The 21,423-nt window shown below is 47.6% G+C and overlaps 1 protein-coding gene across 1 annotated transcript; it reads right to left on the bottom strand.

Moving 5' to 3' along the window:
- Positions 1-282: 282 nt before the first annotated feature.
- On the bottom strand, positions 283-20,509 carry orc1 (origin recognition complex, subunit 1; the record flags this gene model as incomplete). Its single annotated transcript, XM_079245170.1, has 17 exons — positions 283-575; positions 1,087-1,174; positions 1,252-1,418; positions 2,183-2,302; positions 2,374-2,523; positions 5,759-5,866; positions 6,871-7,042; positions 8,300-8,401; positions 8,484-8,590; positions 8,666-8,903; positions 8,975-9,079; positions 11,740-11,802; positions 14,340-14,542; positions 14,593-15,081; positions 17,590-17,762; positions 19,637-19,764; positions 20,415-20,509. 17 exons carry the CDS (start codon positions 20,507-20,509, stop codon positions 381-383), a joined length of 2,703 nt encoding a protein of 900 aa, XP_079101296.1. The 3' UTR covers positions 283-380.
- Positions 20,510-21,423: the final 914 nt, after the last annotated feature.

The following is a 21,423-nucleotide window of genomic DNA, read 5'->3' as shown; positions in this document are numbered from 1 at the left end:
GCTGTGGCGAACCACCCTCCAGGAAAGGACCTCTGGCTCCCTCTGTAGGACAGGTAGAAACACTGCGCCGCTAGGGAACCCACATCCCTGACTGAAACAAAACGAAGTTCGTTGCAGGAGGAGCACGTCTGCAGATGATATATAGATGATACAGAACCCCCCCCCCAGCAGAGGAACAAAGCTGGTTTATAATACAGATGTTTTATTGAACATGTAAACACAAAGACGACAATAAAAACAAGCGTGAGCAGAAAAACGTCACATTTAGGATAAAAACGGGGTCTTCAGTCTCACATTTAAGAAAAGATCTAAAATCTGGTTTATAGAGACGTCTGGAGTGACGTCTGCTCTCTTCATCACCTCCCGGTCCTGACTCCCTGTCAGTCGGCCTTCAGGGCGAACAGAACGTCATCCTGGCTGACGTTGAGGCGGACGCGCTGCAGGACCCCCAGCCGGCTGGGCTCCAGCAGCAGCAGCCTGCAGGCCCCCAGACGCTGACACACCGCCAGGCCCTCCGACACGCTGACGGGCTGCAGACCCTCCACCCGACACAGAGCCTGGTGCTGCACGAACACCTGGCAGACAAAACCCAGGGGAAAGTATTCAGATGTGACAAACAGTTCCAGTTCAGGAGCCACAATCTGGACTCCAGTGGGCCAGACCAGTAAAATACCAGTATAAAACCTAAAACTGATCAAAACGCCACATTTTCTCTGTTTCAGCAGCAAGATGTAAAAATATTTTACAGACGTTCACATTTAATGATCCATCCTTTCAAAAAACAGAAATGAGAATCAATATTAAATTTATTTATACACATTTATGCAGCTTTAACACGTTTGTATCAGTTTCACATTATTCTATTTATGGATTTTATTTCATATTTTCAGGTGTTTTTCAGCTGAAAATGAAATTATTCCTCATTTTTAGTTGAAACATTTTTATTTAAACTGAATAAAAATATTTTCTCCGCTTTATTTTGTCTATTAAAACATATTTATACATTGTGGGAAATAAATATTTGAACAGCTTGATGGCAGCTGCGTCCGAGCCAGAAATCCCACGGCGTGGTTTATGTGGTCTCACCTGCTGGAAGGTGGCCTCCTCCAGCCCGAGGCGCCGGAACTCCGCCATGACGGCGCGCAGGAAGAGCTGCTCCTGCGTCGACGCACACCTGAAGAAGAAGAAGAAGAAAGTTCTGTTTTCCGTCACATGAACACCGGAACCCCACAGCAGCAGCTCAGGTCTCACCTGATGGCGGTGATGTAGGCCGAGGAGAACATCTCATCCAGCGCCTCCATCACATGACTCATCCCCACCAATCCCGCGGAAGAACCGCACAACGAGTGCTCGCAGATCTCCGTCGCCCGGCGACAGATGTCCAAACATCGGCGAGCGTCGCCCGACAGAGCCGCCACCTGTCAGGGTCAGAGGGTCGCTTTGGTCAGGGGTCAAAAGATTCTGGTTTAGGGGTCGCGTACGACCCAATCTGATCCAAACTGGACCAGTACAATAACACGATAACCAGTAAATAACAAAATAAATATGATCAATATTTTTAGTACAACTGTGCCTTCGTTCAACATGAAAAATTTCACATTTTTATGGTTTTAATGAATACACTTTATTTCTTTAATGTTTTAGATGCATATATCTATCTATCTATCTATATATATCTATATATCTATATATATATATATATATATATATATATATATATGTATATATATAAAGTCTTGAAATATATTCAATTTCTCAATTGAATATATTTTATTTACATTATATTTATTATTAAATAATTTAATTAAATTAATTAATCATTAATAATATATTTATAATTAATTTTTATATTTATTCAATTATAAATTAACTAAATTAATAATAAATATTACTTAATTATTAATTAATACATAATATATTGTATGTAAATAAAATATATTTACGTACATATTTTTTAATTTAATTTCATAAAAGTCTTTTCATCTTTAACATTTAAACAGATGTTTATATATAAATCTATCAAATAGATTTTTTTTGTTTCAGTATGTAATTTTATAAAAAAAAAATTCTATATATTTTATGACTTGTGCTTTTTATATACTTATTTATTTGAAATACTTCCAGATGGATGACAGTCAACTTTATGCCACGCATCTGGAGGGGAATGGAGGAGGTCGCCTACCTTCCTGGACACCAGCTGCAGAGCGTCCTCCTCGAAGGCCTTCACCTTGTTGAGGCGCGACGTGATGATCTGCTGCAGCTGCTTGAAGCTGTACGGCTGGAAGGACATCCGGGTCAGACCCTGCAAACATCCCATCACCGTGTCAGCGCAGCGCTTCACAAACTTTCCTCACCAACGGCGCAGCGTCTCACCAGCCTGCTGGCCACTCGGTTGATCATGATGCGCTCCGGCAGGTCCATGGTGTTGGCGATGGTCAGCACCACCAGGCGGGCGTGGCGCCGCGTCGGCCAGTCGAACAGATTGTACATCACGTTCTGCTTCCTGGTCCACAGCAGGTCCAGCTGCAGGAGATGAAGCACGCAGGACGTCAGAGGTGTTAAATATACGGTCCAGGGACCAGAAAGTGGCCTCCCAGAGGGTCCGATCCGGCCCGCTGGACTCATTTAGGAAATAAATTCCTAGAGTGTTGAAGTTTCCGAGGCAGGAGGAGAATTTTTATCTTTTCATCCACTAAAACCACAAATGTGACACGTATGTGCACGTAAACCAACTTCTAGATCTGGAAAAGTGACTCTGATCACAATGTGTAATATTTTTCACTTCCAGACACCTGGGATTAAATATCAGCTGCTTTTACACACCCTTTCCACCTGGAAGTTGTACCTGAATTAATATTTGTTACACTTCTGGATGTTTGACCCACAGGGAGCAGATACAACAGACGAGGTCCAAGAACCGATCCCTGGAGGACTCCACAAGTCATGGCCACTCACTCAGATTCATAGCAGCAAATGGCATTAAAATAACTTCTAAAGAAGACCAGAACCCGTTAAGAACCGCTCCAGAAGGTCCAAACCATGAGGCTCATCCTGCCCGACTGTCTCCTGCAGCTCAGCTTCAGCTGGACTCACAAGTCGCCACAACACACACCTTTCCTGGAAGGTTTGGACCTTGATTGTCGGGAAATTCCTGTTTCTTCTTCTGCTTCCTGTTTCAGCTCTGAAACGTTCTCACAGTTCCTGAAACAAACGACGAAGACCACCCCGTCTGGCAGATTCCATCTCATGGAAGCTAAACGAGCTAAAAACAGAAACTAAATCTGACGTGGAAAATGAGTCATTTCTGTTTCTTCTTCTGACAAGTGGACCCTGGTCGAACCGTGCAGCTTCCTGCTGTGGTTGTTCTGAACTCACACCTTCGCTCTTTCAACGCCTCCGGCGTCTTTCTGTTGCTCGTAAACAACAAATCCAGACATATCTGCCTGTTTCTCCGTTACAGAGGGTGTGTGAAAGAAGCTTTAACTGGTCAGATTTCCTCAGCGGTGAAGCTTCACTGTGGTCAAGTGGAAGATGAAACAGGAAATATGAAGGATTTTCTCCTCGTTGGAGCATTTTATAGTTTATAAGACCTTTAAAAAATCTGTTGTAGGAGATAAAACACTAAAATATCCATGAATCAACATGTGGCCAACATCTGTGCAAAGAGCGGCGGAGCAGAGGTTTTAGTGGAGATAACTGGTGTGTTTTTCACATGAACGTGTGACATCGTATTGATCCTAGAGGGGAATGCCTGCGTCGCAACGCTCCTTAGAAACCATTCCACACACGCCCAGAGGAAACAGGAAGCTGCTGAATTTAATACCATAAATAATAAACCTCCAAACGAATAAAATGTGAAGATAAAAATACAGAGCGGAGACGCCTCGGAGCGCGGAGACGCCTCGGAGTCTAGCGCGGAGACGCCTCGGACAAGGAGACGCCTCGGACAAGGAGACGCCTCGGAGCGCGGAGACGCCTCGGACAAGGAGACGCCTCGGAGTCTAGCGCGGAGACGCCTCGGAGTCTAGCACGGAGACGCCTCGGATAAGGAGACGCCTCAGACAAGGAGACGCCTCGGAGTCTAGCACGGAGACGCCTCGGAGTCTAGCACGGAGACGCCTCGGAGTCTAGCACGGAGACGCCTCGGATAAGGAGACGCCTCAGACAAGGAGACGCCTCGGAGTCTAGCGCGGAGACGCCTCGGAGTCTAGCGCGGAGACGCCTCGGAGTCTAGCGCGGAGACGCCTCGGACAAGGAGACGCCTCGGAGTCTAGCGCGGAGACGCCTCGGAGTCTAGCACGGAGACGCCTCGGATAAGGAGACGCCTCGGACAAGGAGACGCCTCAGAGTCTAGCACGGAGACGCCTCGGACAAGGAGACGCCTCGGAGCGCGGAGACGCCTCGGACAAGGAGACGCCTCGGAGCGCGGAGACGCCTCGGACAAGGAGACGCCTCGGACAAGGAGACGCCTCGGAGCCCAGAGACGCCTCGGACAAGGAGACGCCTCGGACAAGGAGATGCCTCGGAGCGCGGAGACGCCTCGGACAAGGAGACGCCTCGGAGCGCGGAGACGCCTCGGACAAGGAGACGCCTCGGACAAGGAGATGCCTCGGAGCGCGGAGACGCCTCGGACAAGGAGACGCCTCGGACAAGGAGACGCCTTGGACAAGGAGACGCCTCGGAGCCCAGAGACGCCTCGGAGCCCAGAGACGCCTCGGACAAGGAGACGCCTCGGACAAGGAGACGCCTCGGAGTCTAGCGCGGAGACGCCTCGGAGTCTAGCACGGAGACGCCTCGGATAAGGAGACGCCTCGGACAAGGAGACGCCTCGGACAAGGAGACGCCTCGGAGCGCGGAGACGCCTCGGACAAGGAGACGCCTCGGACAAGGAGACGCCTCGGAGCCCAGAGACGCCTCGGACAAGGAGACGCCTCGGAGCGCGGAGACGCCTCGGAGCGCGGAGACGCCTCGGACAAGGAGACGCCTCGGAGCGCGGAGACGCCTCGGCTCCTTCGCTGCAGTAGGAATTCAGGATTCTGGCAGAACCATGAGCTGCATCTGGCCTGGCGGAGGACGAAGAGGAGGGAGCGCAGTCCTCTGAGGATCTGAGACGCAGCTCTGTTTCTCTTCTTCTGTGGTGGAGCGTCTCTTTTGAGACGTAGTTTTGTTCAGATCAAACGTGACGCACCATCGTGGAAATATCGATCAGCTGATCTGCATGACTGATGTTGCCGTGGTTACATCCATCTCACCAGTCTCCGTCGCTACGGAGGGATTGCAGCTCGGCCGGCAGCTGAGTCCCGTCAAATCCATCGAACCGGGTGGAAAATGGGGATTTTCCACGAGAACTGGTCTCAGGAGGACTCTGGGAAGTTTTCCGGTTCCGGTCGACAGAAGGACAAAAGTTTAGTCAGACTTCCCGACGATGCGTTTGCTGCTTCAGCTCGTAGTGAGATGAAACTTCCAGCAGAGACGTCGTTTCTCTGCGTTCTCCCGTCACAGAAACGGTTTCAACGAGTTTTAGCCGAGCTCCTGAACTTTTAACACGAGTCTAGATGAGCAGACCTGCAGATGCCTGCTGGATCTGGGCGTGAACCCCTCCAAGCCCAACTCAGAAGGTCAACCTGGAAACGGACTCATCCAGCGAGATAAACAGCTCTTCTGGTGCTTTCAGGTCCAGAAGACATGAACAGTAAAAAACATCTGCTGCCTGTTTGGGTTCATTTCAAGGTTTTTGTTTCCTGTAAACCTGTCTGACCTCGTCCACCAGCAGCACGGTGCTCTCCTTCCTGGGCGCCGGGTTGCTGAACCTCCTCTCCAGCAGCGCTGCGGCGTGGTCGGCCGTGGCTTTCTGACCCGTCAGCTTCTGCAGGGAGGACAGCCGTCAGTCAGCATCAGCATCGTCTCTGCAGCTCCACACGCAGCATTACAGGGCTGATCTCAGACTCTGCAGCGAACCGCCAGGAGCCTCGAGTGGAAACGTCACACCTTCACGCCGCTTTTCATGCAAAACCTCCAACACAACATTTAACAGCTTTTCTGTTTCTATCATTAATAAAAAATGTCATCAAAACACTTATTTTAGAATAATTGATTTCTAATAGTTTTATTCTGTTATTTTTTTTAATGGTAAATTCACCTTTTTTTTTAAAAATTACTTTTATTGATTATATTTTACCAATTCTCTTATTTATTTCTAATAAATTGTTTTTTTTTAAATGTTTTATTTTATGTTCAGAACTTTGTTGTAAAATGATTTATAAATAAGCTATATTGGCTTTAATTACAGTTAATATTTAATTTAATTTAATTTGCACATAATTTCATATTCAAATTAAAAGTATTTTTTTCGTTATTTTATATTTTCTAAATTTATCAGATATTATTATATAACTATATTTTATTTAAAATTTTATTAATTTTATTAACTATTCTATCAACTCTAAATTAGTTTAATTTAGTTTTAATTTTTAACTAAATATTTTATGTTATACTGTATTTAATCTTATAAACAATTTAAGTTGAGCCGTTTCATATCACGTCATATTTAAGTCAATATATTATGTTTTATTATTATTTAATTTAATTTTATTTAATGTCAGATTCAACTTAATCACATTAAATTTAATTTAAAATCTTGATATTATGTAGATTTAAGTTTACATCCTTTTTTATTCAACTCTTCTGGTTTTAATTCTACTTCGGCTTATTAAAGCTGCGTTTATAAATACGTTTACTGGTTTTACTGGTGCGGGAATTCATCCTGTGCAACAACAAACAAGGAGTCTAAACTGTTTCTGTAGACTAGGAGGTCTCTCCTTCCTCCTGAACCCCCACCGGGTCTCCTGTCCAGCTCTCCACCAGAGTCACCTGCAGGATCTGGACGTAGGCCTGATGAGGGTCCGTCATCTTCATCCCGTTGATCTCGATGAAGCTGAACGGCGGGATCTCATCCACATCAGCTGCGTGCTGCAGACAGCGCATCACCTCGTGGACCGTGGCGGTTTTACCTGTTCCAGGTACGCCTGAGATGTACATGCACCTGAAACACAAAGCAGCAGGTCAGTCAGAGCCGAGCAGACAGAGCAGAGGTTGGCTTCAGGGTACGGATCTGAGCCTCTCTCTGGGGTTTTAACCAGTTAGCTCCCGTATGTCCAGCAGACATGTCTCCGACCCAGACTGGAAGTAACCGGAGAGGTTTCAGGGCGGTTTTCATGACCTCGTGGTGAAACGCTGCCATCTGCTGGTGGTGTGCAGACAAAGCAGCTGACGTGCAAGTCATCCCATCTCCTGGTTTTAGGACTTCTACATCCTCCTCATCAAACGTTACAGCTTCGTCAGAGCTTTTAGGAGCACATGAGCCTGTATGAAGTCTGAGATGCTCCTTATCTAAGAGCAGAGGTGACAGAAGGAGCATCACAGCGTCCTCCAGCTTCACCATCTGTCCCACGTAAACGACTTCATCCCGTTTCTTCCATCCACTGCAGCAGAACGCTTTATTCCACCTTTTCACAGCAAAACGACCAATAATCATGATATGGTGCCAGTTTTATGTCAGGCTGACGGCGCTACGCTTCTGCACACCTGTAACCAAAAACATTATCCAGTACCAATGTTTAGGTTTATTCTGTTAGGGTTAGAAAATGAAGGAATGTTTAGATTTAATATGGTGAAACTCTGCACTCCACATGAATGCCGTTCATGGAACCTGGTACCGCCGTCACTCTGAGACTCTTCAGCTTCATCCCGACGACGGGAGGATTTTACTCCGACGCCAGCTCTGAGCAGCCCTGATGAATACGGTTCCAGTCCTGCAGCATTTCCTTCCCATTAAACCAGACTTTCCTGATTTTACTGATTGCTCAGGATGGAGGATTGGATCCAAGTCATGACTCCATGCAATCAGTTGGTTTCTATTATAGGATGTGTATGAATTGGCTGGAAATGATGTGTCCTGTGACAACATTGTTGTGAAGTGGCGCTGTACAAATAAAGTTGAATTAAATTGAATATTTTTTATTCTTGTGGTGTTTTTTAAGCTTTGAGTGGATTTTATCTGCTGCTATGTGAAGCACCTTGTTAAAAAGAGCTGAAGATGAATTGTAACGTTCTCATCTGCATCTCCAGAAGCTCCATGTTGTTCATTAAGCAGCTTCATGAACTCAGCCTGACCTTCTGCTGCTTTCAGGCGTTTAATCGCAGCTGATCCGTCGCCATTTTACGCCGCCGCCGCCGCAGCAGAGCTGAGGCGTTCCTGCACCGCCGAGCCGGCGGGTTTGTGTGTGTTAGGCGACCTCACCCTCCCGTGCCGTCGATGATCTTGCTCTCCACGAAGCTGTAGATGTCCTGGAACTCCTGCTCCCTGCAGGGCAGAGACTCCGGCACCGAGGACACGTGGAGCCTGAGGGAAACATGACGATAACAGATAAATCCTGTGGATGGGGCCGATATCAGACCACCGAGTCTGCGCCGGGTCGCTCTACCTGCTTCTGGCCTCCTCCAGGACGTTGGCGGGCCGTCGGGCCGGCAGCGCCCTGCAGGGGATGCTGGGCGTGGCGTTCCGGGGGGTCCGCGGCGTGCTCGGCCCGCTCTGTTTAAAGAAAAGCCTCTAAGTAAGAAATGTCCCAGCGACATCCCTAAACGTCGTCTCCATGGCAACCCTCACCTTCCTGCTGGGAGTCTTCCTCGGCGTCCTGGTCGAGGACCGGGTTTTCTGTTGGGACTGAGGCACGCGACACCCAGCGGCCCGGCGGCTCTTCTTCACCGCCACCTCATCGTCGCTGTCAGACCCCGCCTCCTCCTCCTCCTCCTCACTGCTGCTCTGCAGCTCCTTCCTGGACGGAACGAACTCGTCCTCGTCGTCGCTGTCAGAGTGGCGGTCCAGTGGACCGTCCAGGAGGCTCCTGATGAGAATTCACAACCTGATTCATCATTTCCTGAAGCCGGAGGTCAGAGGTCGCGATGAGTCACTCACAGCTGCTTCCTGATGCGAGACGACACCTTCAGAGCCGACTTCCTCCTGGAGCTCCGCGGCGTGGCGGCGACCGGCAGCGTGGAGTTCTCATCGTCCGCCTCGGCGCTGGGCGAACAAACACGTCACGGTTAATAAAACATGTTCAACGCTAAACCAGACGTCATCAGGACGCCATTTCATGGCAAATGGCGTCGTTTCAATCGCAGACATCCCCAACGTCAGCAGCTTCCAGAGGAGATCACGTAGGAACGGCGTGATGGGATCCGGAGGCCGCTCTGATCCCATCACGCCGTTCTGATCCCATCACGCCGCTCTGATCCCATCACGCCGTTCTGATCCCATCACGCCGTTCTGATCCCATCACGCCGTTCTGATCCCATCACGCCGCTCTGATCCCATCACGCCGTTCTGATCCCATCACGCCGCTCTGATCCCATCACGCCGCTCTGATCCCATCACGCCGCTCTGATCCCATCACGCCGTTCTGATCCCATCACGCCGCTCTGATCCCATCACGCCGTTCTGATCCCATCACGCCGCTCTGATCCCATCACGCCGTTCTGATCCCATCACGCCGTTCTGATCCCATCACGCCGCTCTGATCCCATCACGCCGTTCTGATCCCATCACGCCGTTCTGATCCCATCACGCCGTTCTGATCCCATCACGCCGCTCTGATCCCATCACGCCGTTCTGATCCCATCACGCCGTTCTGATCCCATCACGCCGCTCTGATCCCATCACGCCGTTCTGATCCCATCACGCCGTTCTGATCCCATCACGCCGTTCTGATCCCATCACGCCGCTCTGATCCCATCACGCCGTTCTGATCCCATCACGCCGTTCTGATCCCATCACGCCGTTCTGATCCCATCACGCCGTTCTGATCCCATCACGCCGTTCTGATCCCATCACGCGTGTTGCTTTGTTTCCTTTAATGTGAAATTTCCCACCAAAAACTGACGGATTAAATCCTCCTGCGGCGGAGGATGTCTCGCCTTGCGACCCTTCAATCTTTATGCTCTGGCTGTGGAGAAAAATAGTGTTTTTCTGTGGAAATTAAATTAAAATGTTTGGAAAATGGTTCTTTTGCTGGGAAACGTAGCAGATCTCTAGTTTATTCCGTCAGAACCACAGACTGTGTATAAAAGATGGGCGGAGCCTCCGTGACGTCACCCGTAGGTTTCTGAAGAGCTGAATTGAAGCTCGGTGGGCGGTTCCTACCATCACCATCTTGGCAGGGGCGTGCACGTCGTCTCACCCGGAAAATACAAATATGGTCAAAGAGGTGGAGCTGAGAGGGGGGCTGAGAGCATCATGGTGGATGATTGACATCGAGCGAATTCTGAGCTTTCTGTAGCTAAGAGCTAACCGAGCTAACCTGGAGATAACAGGAGCTAACCAGCTAACGGAGGTAAGCGGGCTAAAGCTAAAGCCTGTTCCATCCTCCACGAGAAGCAAGAACTGAGTTCTTGTTCTCGAGGCTGCAAGAACAAGAAAAAACGTCTTGTTCGGCAGGTCCATCCATCCTCCACGAGAAGCAGGTCTGCAGCGGGGAGGGGTCACTGCGGGGGGGCAGATGTCTGCTTTACGTGCGATGAACCCGGTTGTTACCTCCGCCGAGGAGGTTGTTTTCCCCGGCGTCTTTTTGCTCAAGATAACTTAAAAGGTTACGGAGGGATTTTATAAAGAGTTGTTGCAAATGTAAAAATGAAGAAGTGATTAAATTCTGGTGGTGATCAGGATCACCGTTTGGATCCAGGAATGTTTTAAAAGGATTCTTAAACATTGTGCTTTGCGGAGGTTTCCGCATCTCCTGAGTTTCTAGTTTCATATTTAACGAGCAACTTCGTCCGCGGCGGGGCGGGTCGTGCACGCGGCGGGGCGGGTCGTGCACGCGGCAGGGCGGGTCGTGCACGCGGCTGGGCGGGTCGTGCACGCGGCAGGGCGGGTCGTGCACGCGGCAGGGCGGGTCGTGCACGCGGCAGGGCGGGTCGTGCACGCGGCAGGGCGGGTCGTGCACGCGGCAGGGCGGGTCGTGCACGCGGCAGGGCGGGTCGTGCACGCGGCTGGGCGGGTCGTGCACGCGGCTGGGCGGGTCGTGCACGCGGCTGGGCGGGTCGTGCACGCGGCTGGGCGGGTCGTGCAAGCGGCTGGGCGGGTCGTGCACGCGGCTGGGCGGGTCGTGCACGCGGCTGGGCGGGTCGTGCACGCGGCTGGGCGGGTCGTGCACGCGGCTGGGCGGGTCGTGCACGCGGCTGGGCAGGTCGTGCACGCAGCTGGGCGGGTCGTGCAAGCGGCTGGGCGGGTCGTGCACGCGGCTGGGCAGGTCGTGCAAGCGGCACCTATTAAACCTAACATGGATTTTTGAACCAGGCTGTAAACATGTTTATTTCTGCTGTAAACATGTTTATTCTTGCTGTAAACATGTTTATTCCTGCTGTAAACATGTTTATTCCTGCTGTAAACATGTTTATTCCTGCTGTAAACATGTTTATATCTGCTGTGAAGTTGGTCTTTTTAACATGGGAGTCTATGGGGATTTGCTCGTTTTGGAGCCCCTAGTGGATGAAGGGGGAACTGCAGTTTTATGTACTTCCACATTTCCTTCACTTTTAACCACAGAAGGTTGCTACTTGGTTGGAACATTTCAGTATTTTTAAGAATGTCGGCTGTTTTCTGTCCCCGGCGACAGCATCCGATTGTTAAGCAGCTCAGAGCCTGATGTGTTTAAGCAGAAAGAAAACCATGTTAGATAAACTCACAGGACGGCCAGAGCTGGCTCCTTCACCTTCCTCTGCTCCTTCTTTCTGGACGGTGTGACAGCTCTGTTGGAGGACAGAAAAGGAGACGTGAGCTCTGTTGGGGGACAGAAAAGGAGACGTGAGCTCTGTTGGAGGACAGAAAAGGAGACGTGAGCTCTGTTGGAGGACAGAAAAGGAGACGTGAGCTCTGTTGGAGGACAGAAAAGAAGACGTGAGCTCTGTTGGAGGACAGAAAAGGAGACGTGAGCTCTGTTGGAGGACAGAAAAGAAGACGTGAGCTCTGTTGGGGGACAGAAAAGAAGACGTGAGCTCTGTTGGAGGACAGAAAAGGAGACGTGAGCTCTGTTGGGGGACAGAAAAGAAGATGTGAGCTCTGTTGGAGGACAGAAAAGGAGACGTGAGCTCTGTTGGAGGACAGAAAAGAAGATGTGAGCTCTGTTGGAGGACAGAAAAGGAGACGTGAGCTCTGTTGGAGGACAGAAAAGGAGACGTGAGCTCTGTTGGAGGACAGAAAAGGAGACGTGAGCTCTGTTGGAGGACAGAAAAGAAGACGTGAGCTCTGTTGGAGGACAGAAAAGGAGACGTGAGCTCTGTTGGGGGACAGAAAAGAAGACGTGAGCTCTGTTGGAGGACAGAAAAGGAGACGTGAGCTCTGTTGGGGGACAGAAAAGAAGACGTGAGCTCTGTTGGAGGACAGAAAAGGAGACGTGAGCTCTGTTGGAGGACAGAAAAGGAGACGTGAGCTCTGTTGGAGGACAGAAAAGGAGACGTGAGCTCTGTTGGGGGACAGAAAAGAAGACGTGAGCTCTGTTGGAGGACAGAAAAGGAGACGTGAGCTCTGTTGGAGGACAGAAAAGAAGATGTGAGCTCTGTTGGGGGACAGAAAAGAAGACGTGAGCTCTGTTGGACGACGTGCTGCGCAGACACCTCAGATAAAACTTGATAAAATCCCAGAACAACAGACTTTTCTCAGTAAAACACCAGTTTGTGCTCCAGGATTCCCAGTAGCCTCTCTGCTGTTATGCTGACCATCAGAATCAAACTGGTGTCCCGTTAGCATCCCAGTTTGCTCCAACGGTGCGTTCACTGACTCACGTTGTCACCCGCATTGAGCGGTTTGTCCTCGCGGTGGCGCTCCGTGTCCTCGGTGTTCTGACTGCATCCGACACCCAACAGACCTCCGTCACACACCAGTGTTCTTGTGCTTTCATAACTGGTTGTAGACCAGTTCAAACTAAACTTCAGTGCCCAGTGATGGCTGGGACAGACTCCAGTTTCCCAACAGTAACTGGACTAAGCGCTCTCAGCGATTTCTCTTTGCTCTTGTTTCCTCCCCTCCCTCCCACTCTGGCCTGCGACTTTGTCCTGTCTGACTCGGAGCCTTTTTTTACATCTCTTTACTGGTGATCGGGATTCTACTGGTTGGCGCTGGTGGAGTTCTGATCTACCTCAAGACCCGTGAGATTCTGGCAACAACTGGCAGGCTGACAGAATTCTGTAACGGTATGGGCCGGGCTAGCAGTGCACAGACTCTTGTGTTGACCGGACTCGTCCGTAAGCAGGATGCCAGTCTGGCCCATACTGGTCATCTGGCTGCGGTCCCGGAGCTGGTCTGCAGAATCGATAACAACATGGAGAAGATGTCTGCTGGAATCGGTGGAAATTGACCCCCCCATTCAGCTGTCTGGAGCTGCCTGTCTGAGATCTGCTATGGACTCAAGGCCGAGGGCAAATTGTTTCCCTCGCCTGGAAACCAAACAACAAACATATCTGGATTTGGCTTCCCAGCGGCCTTGGGTCGGTGCAACCCTCCCGAGTACAGAAGAGGAGATCTCCTCCTCATCCACCCCCAGTCCACTCCCACATGACTCACCGCCTCCCTGGACTTTGTGTGTCTTGTTTTAGTTTGTGTTTCAGTGTATGAGATTTTTTTTCTCTGTCTCTTTGGACAGCGTCATCTTGTGGCGCGGCCTGGAGTTACATGACCTTTTTTCCCTCGACCCCCTATGATCCTCATGTATCTCTGTTCTTACCCGTTATTAGGCGGCGCCGGTAAAACTGGGTGCGGGGCCGGAGCTTAAGCTTGGTTCTGTATTACTCTTCTGTCATTAATGTTACATGTCTGTATGTCGGACCTTGGACGAGCTGGTTTGAACTCTGAATTTCCTTTCGAGGATGAATAAAGTATCTTTGATTTGATTTGATTAAAGACGGCAGGAAGGAATAATGTACGTTTTAACGCCAGTTGAAACCTTGAACTGAACCTTTCTCCTCATTCTGACATGTTTGTTACTTCCTCATCCCGTTGCCGTTGACGACCAGCCTCCAGCGGATAAAACTCCTTCCACCAGAACGTCAGACCTACAGATAATCTAGAAACCAGTTCTTCTCATCAGGTCTGGCTCATCAGACCAGATCAGAACCGGTACAGACCTCCTCTTTGCTCTGTGGTTACCATGGTGACAAGCACACACACACACACATATATATAAATATATATATATATATATATATATATATATATATATATATATATATATATATATATATATTTATATATATATATGTATGTATATATATTCACAAACATCCGCTCTCACCTGCCAGACGACGGAGGACTGTGCGCCTCGTCCAGGGACATTTTCCGGAGGACGACTGCAGACGACTTCAGGGGGGTGGCGCCCTGAGCAGCGGGGGGCTTTCGGAGAGGGGTCAGGCCGTGGGTGAGGGTTGGAGAGCAAGGGGGGGAGGACGGTAGGCGGCGAGCCAGCGCCGCCTCCTTCTCCAGGTCCTCGTCCAGCAGCTGGAACAGGACGTCCTCTCTGTCCATCTTCTCTGGACCTGACGGGACACGCAGTTTGTCAGCATCTGATTGGACGCCGCAGCATCAGCGGCTCCTCCCCCTTGCTGCTCACCACAGAGCTGCAGCTTCTTGCAGACCCCCGGCGTCCCCGCCGTCGTGCTCCTCCTCGCCGCGCTGAGGCGTTTAGAAGCCGACAGTTTGGTTGCCGAGTGAAGCGACTCGGCTTCCACGGCAACGGCGGCTTTACCGGCGCTCATCGCGGCCCGGCTGCATCTCGCCTCCCCCAACGCGGCTCTGCGCATGACGGCGGGGTCCGGCGTGGGCAGGGCACGGCGAGATGGTGCTCTGGAAGCGGGGGTGGCTGCAGGCGGGGAGGAGGGGGGAGACAGGGGGAGGGAGGGGTGAGAAGGGGGGGAGGCAGGCTCAGCGTCCATCACAGCAGCATCCACCTCCCTGAAGGTCTTGGAGTCCCAGGAGAACTTCACGTAGAAAGTGTCGGGATCGCCGGAGAACGGGGCGGTGGCGGCCAGGTGCTTCACCTGCACAGGGAAAGGGGAGGGGCTTAAACGTCAGCTGCTCACAGACGCCGTTTCCCAGCAGAGGAAACTCAGCGGGTGTGGTGGAATTTATGCATATAGTGTTGTTATAATATGTTACTCATTTATTAAGTTTCTTTTAAGTAGTACAAGTTATATATTCTGCAGAGTTAGAGTAGTTCAGTAAGCTTGCTTTGGTAGATTCATGCATAAAACTAAGTGTTCTGTTCAAGTCCTGTTTCAGCTTTGACTGAAACAGGACTTGACTGACCGGCCACAGTCACCGGTTTCGATCGAGCACGACGGGATCTCAACCCACCTGTGGATTTATCTGGTGAGAAGTATATTTTTCCAAATTATGATCTGATTGAAAGTATTTTTGTTATCATATTGTAGACTGAGTGATTCTCATTGCTAATCGAGCTGGAACAGTTTATAAAATTGACGATTGTTTTCATAATAATGGTGGTTGTGCTCCTTTTCCCCAGGACTGACTTTGACAATAAATAAAAATAAAGCAAAAATAAAACAAAAATAAAGACACAGACTCTACGAGATCAGGTTCCAAAAAGAAGCCCTGTGAGTAGAAATGACTGACTATTCTGACATAACAGAAATATAAGACCAGGTGACGATGGGGACTATAGGGGGAAAGAAGGAGCAACCTAAACCAGATTCTATGAAGGTGTTTTTAAAGCAGCAATATGGTGAAGATGTAAGTAAACTATTTAACGTTCTGCTGTGAAGAATGTGGGTTTCCAGAAGGAAGCTTTATGAGCATCATTCTCCATAAGAGGAATTAAAAATAGAGGTCTGACCTGCTATTCTCTGGAGAGTTGTGTGGAAATATTGTAGGAGATTTTTTTATTTTTGTGACTCTTTTCATGGGTGAAATAAAACCGTATGATTGGCTGGCTTGGTTGACGTCACAGGGCCATAGCGGCCATTCACACAGAAATCAGTGTGTGTGTAAGTTTGCTCATATGGTGGCAAGTCCCGTGGTAAAGTGGTTGGAGGATCCACATATCTGATGTACCTAGTATCAAAATTATAAACACATCTTGTTGTCCACACTAACTAATGATTCAGCAAATTTTCTCAAGTCAATGTCTAAGAACAAGAACAAGAATATATATATATATATATATATATATATATATATATATATATATATATATATATTAAAGATTGAAAATCAGATCACGGGCATTTCTCCAAAAGATGACAGTAAAGCCTGGTTCAGGCAGACTCTGTTAGATATGACAGAACGTGCCTGGATGGACCAGGAAAGAAAAGAGAGAATATTATCTTCCCTTAACAGTTTAGTGAAGAGGAGGTTAGAGATTAAATGAAAGACAAATATGTATTATTGCAGAGTTTAGCAAATTTTGAGAAATTTAGAAAGAACTGTTAGAAGCAGAGGACGATTTCAGAGCACATCTAACATGTTTACATGTATTTTACAAACTACTGATCAGTGCAGGTGGAGGAGATAAGGAGAAGCTTGGATGAGGAAGGCAGAGCAAAGGAAAGGAAAACATGAGAGAGCGAGGTGAGGAAGAAGAGTGTGTTCATTCAAGGCCTTATGCTCACTGAAGGGGATGATGTCATAGCATTTTTAGTTGTAACAACACATTGGATGAAGTAAAGAATAAACCGAAAGATGAGGGACGTGATGTGTGGCGTTGGGAGCTGATTCTGTTGGGTTGGTGTGCACTGCGTGGACTGGATGGGCTTCTGTTTATTCCCTTTCAGACATTATTTACAGATAGGTTTATAGGTTATTTATAGAAACCCGGGTTTCACGCCGACACACTGACCAGATCGTTCCTGAAGAGCAAATCCACAACGAGAAACAATAAAAACAGAGGAGTGTGAGGAAACGGAGACGACCCCCCCCCCCCCCCCATTACTAAACTAATTACTGAATAAACAGATGATAATTATGCAATAAATATGCAAATATTCCATTTCAGATATTTTAAATTATAACAAATCATTTATTTACCAATAAGAAAATAACAGAAAAATGACTCCTTATTGAAAACAAACTAAATTATCTTCACAAGTAAATAAATAAAGCCTGAAACTGATAAATCCTGTGGAAGTCATGGATCACATCCAAAGTTCAGCCTGTCGTTCTGTTTCTCAGACTTTTCTTCCCTTTACGGCTGTTTTTTCTCACGTTTGACCTCTGAACCAACTTCTTTTAATTCGATTTACTCAGCAGCTGTTTGCTCAACGTTAAAGTGATTTATAAATAAAGCAGAATAAACATCTCCATGGTAACCATCCTGCTGCAGGGAAACCAGAAGAATTATTATCAAAACTAATGAAACATCTTCAAAGTAAAGAAGATTTCCAGAGAAAGACAGGAAGGAGGAGAACACGCGACGTCGTCCTGCTGGAGGTCAGGAAACTCTCCGGAGGAACTTCTAACAGAAATGAATTCATCATCGAAAGACTTTGTGCTCATTGAGCTGCCGGTGAATGAAGGAGCTGCAACGTCACCTGGACCGGTCTGATGATGGAGTCCGCGCTGACCTCGTCCTCGCAGCTGCGTCCCTTATGGAGGAAGATCTCCTGCGGGTGCGGCTGTCTGCCCAGCAGCTTCAGCTTGCTCGGAGGCACTTCGGAAACCCGCACGAACCACCGAACCACCGCCTTCTTCTGCTCGCCGTTCTCTGGAACAGCCGGAGATCTCGGGTCACATGGTCATCACCTTTTTGACCTGGCGCCCTCAGGGAGACGCTAAAGCTGCTGCATCACTGAACTCTGTCTTAGCTGCAGTTTTAGGGCCTGAGAGACACTTTTTCATACTTTTTTAGTATTATCTTATCAATAGTCTTGTTTTTTTTATCGTGTTTTTTCTGTGTTTGTTTATTTATTTCATCGTTTTAACAGGAGAGCGGTCTGTGGCACTTTCACTGCAATGACCTTAAAGTTTACTGGATTGAATTTTAAAAGGTGATTCTTCAGCTGCCATTTCTTTTTAAAATCCTCTTTATTCCTAAATTTCCCTCCAGTATCAACCATGACCTGACCAACATGTGGAGCTGCCTGAACCCAAACCCCCTCAGATCGGATCCAGTTTCCTCCAGATGCCAAACGGCTCCTCAGTCCGGTGACTCTGGAGAGGCTGGTTTCATCTTTCCACCTACAGAAAACCAGCTTTCCAGCAGCCAAAGGTGTGAAAGTTTCAGCATCTCCTTCACATTTTGTTAGAAGAGTCTAATCAGAAGCTGCTCCACCTGATGCCATCAGCAGGTGGGAATGAAAGGCACGTTGTGGGACATCTTCTGTTGTTCTGTAAACCTATCACTGCTGTGTTATGACCTTCACTAATAATCTGACACATTCTTGCAATCCAACAATTTTAGATTTATTTCTACATACGACGGGTAAACCAGGAGGGAAGCACCGTGACCATCTGGAAACTACAGCCGCTGGTAAGGGACAAACTGCACCAACGTTTTCCCTGCTAGTGACGGAGATGTCGGACTGAGACTGGAAGAAGGAGCTTAAGTAGGAGAAAGATTTTAAAAGCTGCAGTTTTCTCCTCCACCAGCAAGCCACCTGCCCTGCATAAATTAGCCTAAAGCTAACTGTTTTCATTGGGTTTTGTTAGCCAGTGTTGCTCGTTAGCATCGTCAGCTAACACGCCGGCCTCGCTGCGACAGAAGTCGATGTTTACGTGCTTTCAGTTGCTTTCAAAGTCGGCTTTTATCACAGTAAATGCAGCTTATGAAGTTTCCCACCAGCTTTTAGTCCGGCTACACCGCCGCTGAACGTCCTAGAAGTCCTATTATGTTTTCCTCTCTGTCTGTAAAGCGTCTTGAGATGGCATTGCCGTGATTTGACGCTATATAAATAAAGTTGAATTGAAAGATGGTGGTTACCATGACAACAGAAGCTACTGAAACCACATCAACATGCAGCTCATCAGAGGAGGAGAACCGGACGCAACTGGACGAATGATGTGATGTAGTTTGTGATGTTTATGAAATGTTCATCTGAGTGAACACTCGATTTAGTTCCGGAGGACGTGGTTTCATCTTGTTGTCGAGGCTTTTTGGTCCACGGTGGCTTCCGTTGTTGCAACAGGAGGTAGATGCTTTAAACACAAGAATGCTGTACATGATTTCAGTGTTATATAAGAGTCATTTTTACACATTGATCTGACAGAGTTGTAAATATTTCTCTTCAGTATTCAGAGTCTGGGGCCCAACAGTGTGAATAAGTGTTCCTGCTTGACGGGGTTCATGTGGTAAACGACTACATAGCGCTTTCCCAGTCATGCCGACCACTCAAAGCACTTTATATGTTCCAGTCACACACACACACACACACACACACACTCATACCCCGATAGGCACATCAGGTTCAGTGTCTGTCCCGAGGACACTTCGGCATGCAGTCAGGGGAAGCCTGGAATCAACCCAGCAGCTTTCCGGTTGGGAGAAGACTGAGCCTTCAGGCGAATCTACAGCATCAACTTTAAACAAAACAACAGGAGAAAAATCCACAAACAATCAGGGTGTGAGGGATAAAAACTCACCGTCACCGAACAGACGGATGACTTTAGCCACATACGGGTTGTCGTCATCATCGCCCTCGATCAGGATGTGTTGGCCGGCTTTAATGATGGTGGTCTTCGGGAGACCCTCCACTCTGATGGACAAAGAGCTGAAACACACAAAAAAAAGATCAAAATGAGGAATCTCACCTACGTCATGACCTTTCTGCAGCAACCGTGTGATGGGATCTCACTGGAATGCTTCCAACAGCCTTGAGAGTAAAAATGAGGCGTTTCTGGAGGAGAAAGGGTCCAACTGTGAGTGTATCTGCTGGCAAACGGCGTCTTCTGTTTCTGCTGTATTTACATGTTAAATCCTCACTAAATGAAAGGTTTGATTCAGTGTGAACTACTGAACGTTAGGAAGCTGTGAACACTTCTGATGCCCAGTACAGATTCCACATGTCTGCATGAGAACATTTCCATGTTTCAGTGGGAGACTTCTACCTGTGGACACACACCTCCTCCTGAGAAGCATCACTTACCACAGTGATCTAACCTGGTTGAAACTGGGACAAACATCACAATAAAATCCAACATTTTAGGCTCAAGTTTCTGTTAAACTCCAACATTTAATCCCACATTTAAAAATAATTATTCATATTCAAACTATGTGCTTTCCACTTAGACATGAAAAGAAGATAAAAACTTGTAAAAGTAACTTTTACAAAAGAAATCACCCATATTCCCACTTACACTTAGACATGGACAGAAGATAAAAACTTAAAGCTTGTAAAAGTAATTTGGGAACAGAACTCACCCATATTCCCACGTTTTAAGCTTCCTGTTGAAACTCAGGGGTTTTCCTTGCCATTCATAAACCCGTTTTACTCTCAGTCTGGTGAAATATTTCATCCCGTTTCCTTCCTGTCAGCTCAACGGCCACCCGGAAAAATATTTAATAACACTTCTGATCGAATTTAATGTCGATCCACTTTGGTTTTTCTGTTTCAGCTCAAAGTTTCCACAGAAAGCAGCTTAAAACAGACAGCGTGTCGCGCGAAAATTCTACTTCTGCTAGAAATGTAGAGAAGCAACGTGGTGGGACACTGCCGCTACCGCCACCTAGTGGGACACAGCGGGCATAGACATAGACATACTATATACAGAGACGCCTCATTGAGCGCTGGAGAGTGAACCATATTGAATAGGTCTCAGCTGCAGAGTCAACGTAGTTTCCCCACATAACTGTTTTCTGTGGAACAATACGTATATATTACACACAGACAAAACACTTTTCTACATAACTGGTTTATAAATAATGTTAACACAGAATAATCTACTAAATGCAAATGATAAATTTTACTCCTATGAGGTGTTGATGGAAAAATATGATATAAGAGAGTTTTACATGGTAGCATAAGCCAAGGAGGTTACATTTTTACAAGTTTATCTGTTTGGGTTCAAGATAACTTAAAAAGTTATGCACTGATTTTTATTAAATTTCCAGGACTTGCTGGAACGTGAAAAGGAAGAACTGATTTAATTTTGGTGGTGATCCAGATCACCGTTTGAATCCAGGAACTTCTTAAAGGCCTTGGCGGAGGTTTACGCTCTTCTTGTGTTTTTCTGGGTTGAAGTTTTGATACAATACTTCTTTTTCAGACTTTGTAAAACTGTATCTCTATGTCGATAAATTAATAAAAGTAAATAAAAGAAAGAGACAGCCATAGTCCAGAGAAAGCTAGCAACTATTCCAGGATTTTGTACAGCATTTGGTTGCAGTAACTGGCGAAATATTGAAAACATATCGTGTGGAATGACATTTA

This window comes from Telmatherina bonti (genome assembly GCF_933228915.1).
Source record: "Telmatherina bonti genome assembly, chromosome: 8".
NCBI lineage: Eukaryota > Metazoa > Chordata > Actinopteri > Atheriniformes > Telmatherinidae > Telmatherina > Telmatherina bonti.
This window is presented reverse-complemented; position numbering and strand designations above follow the sequence as displayed.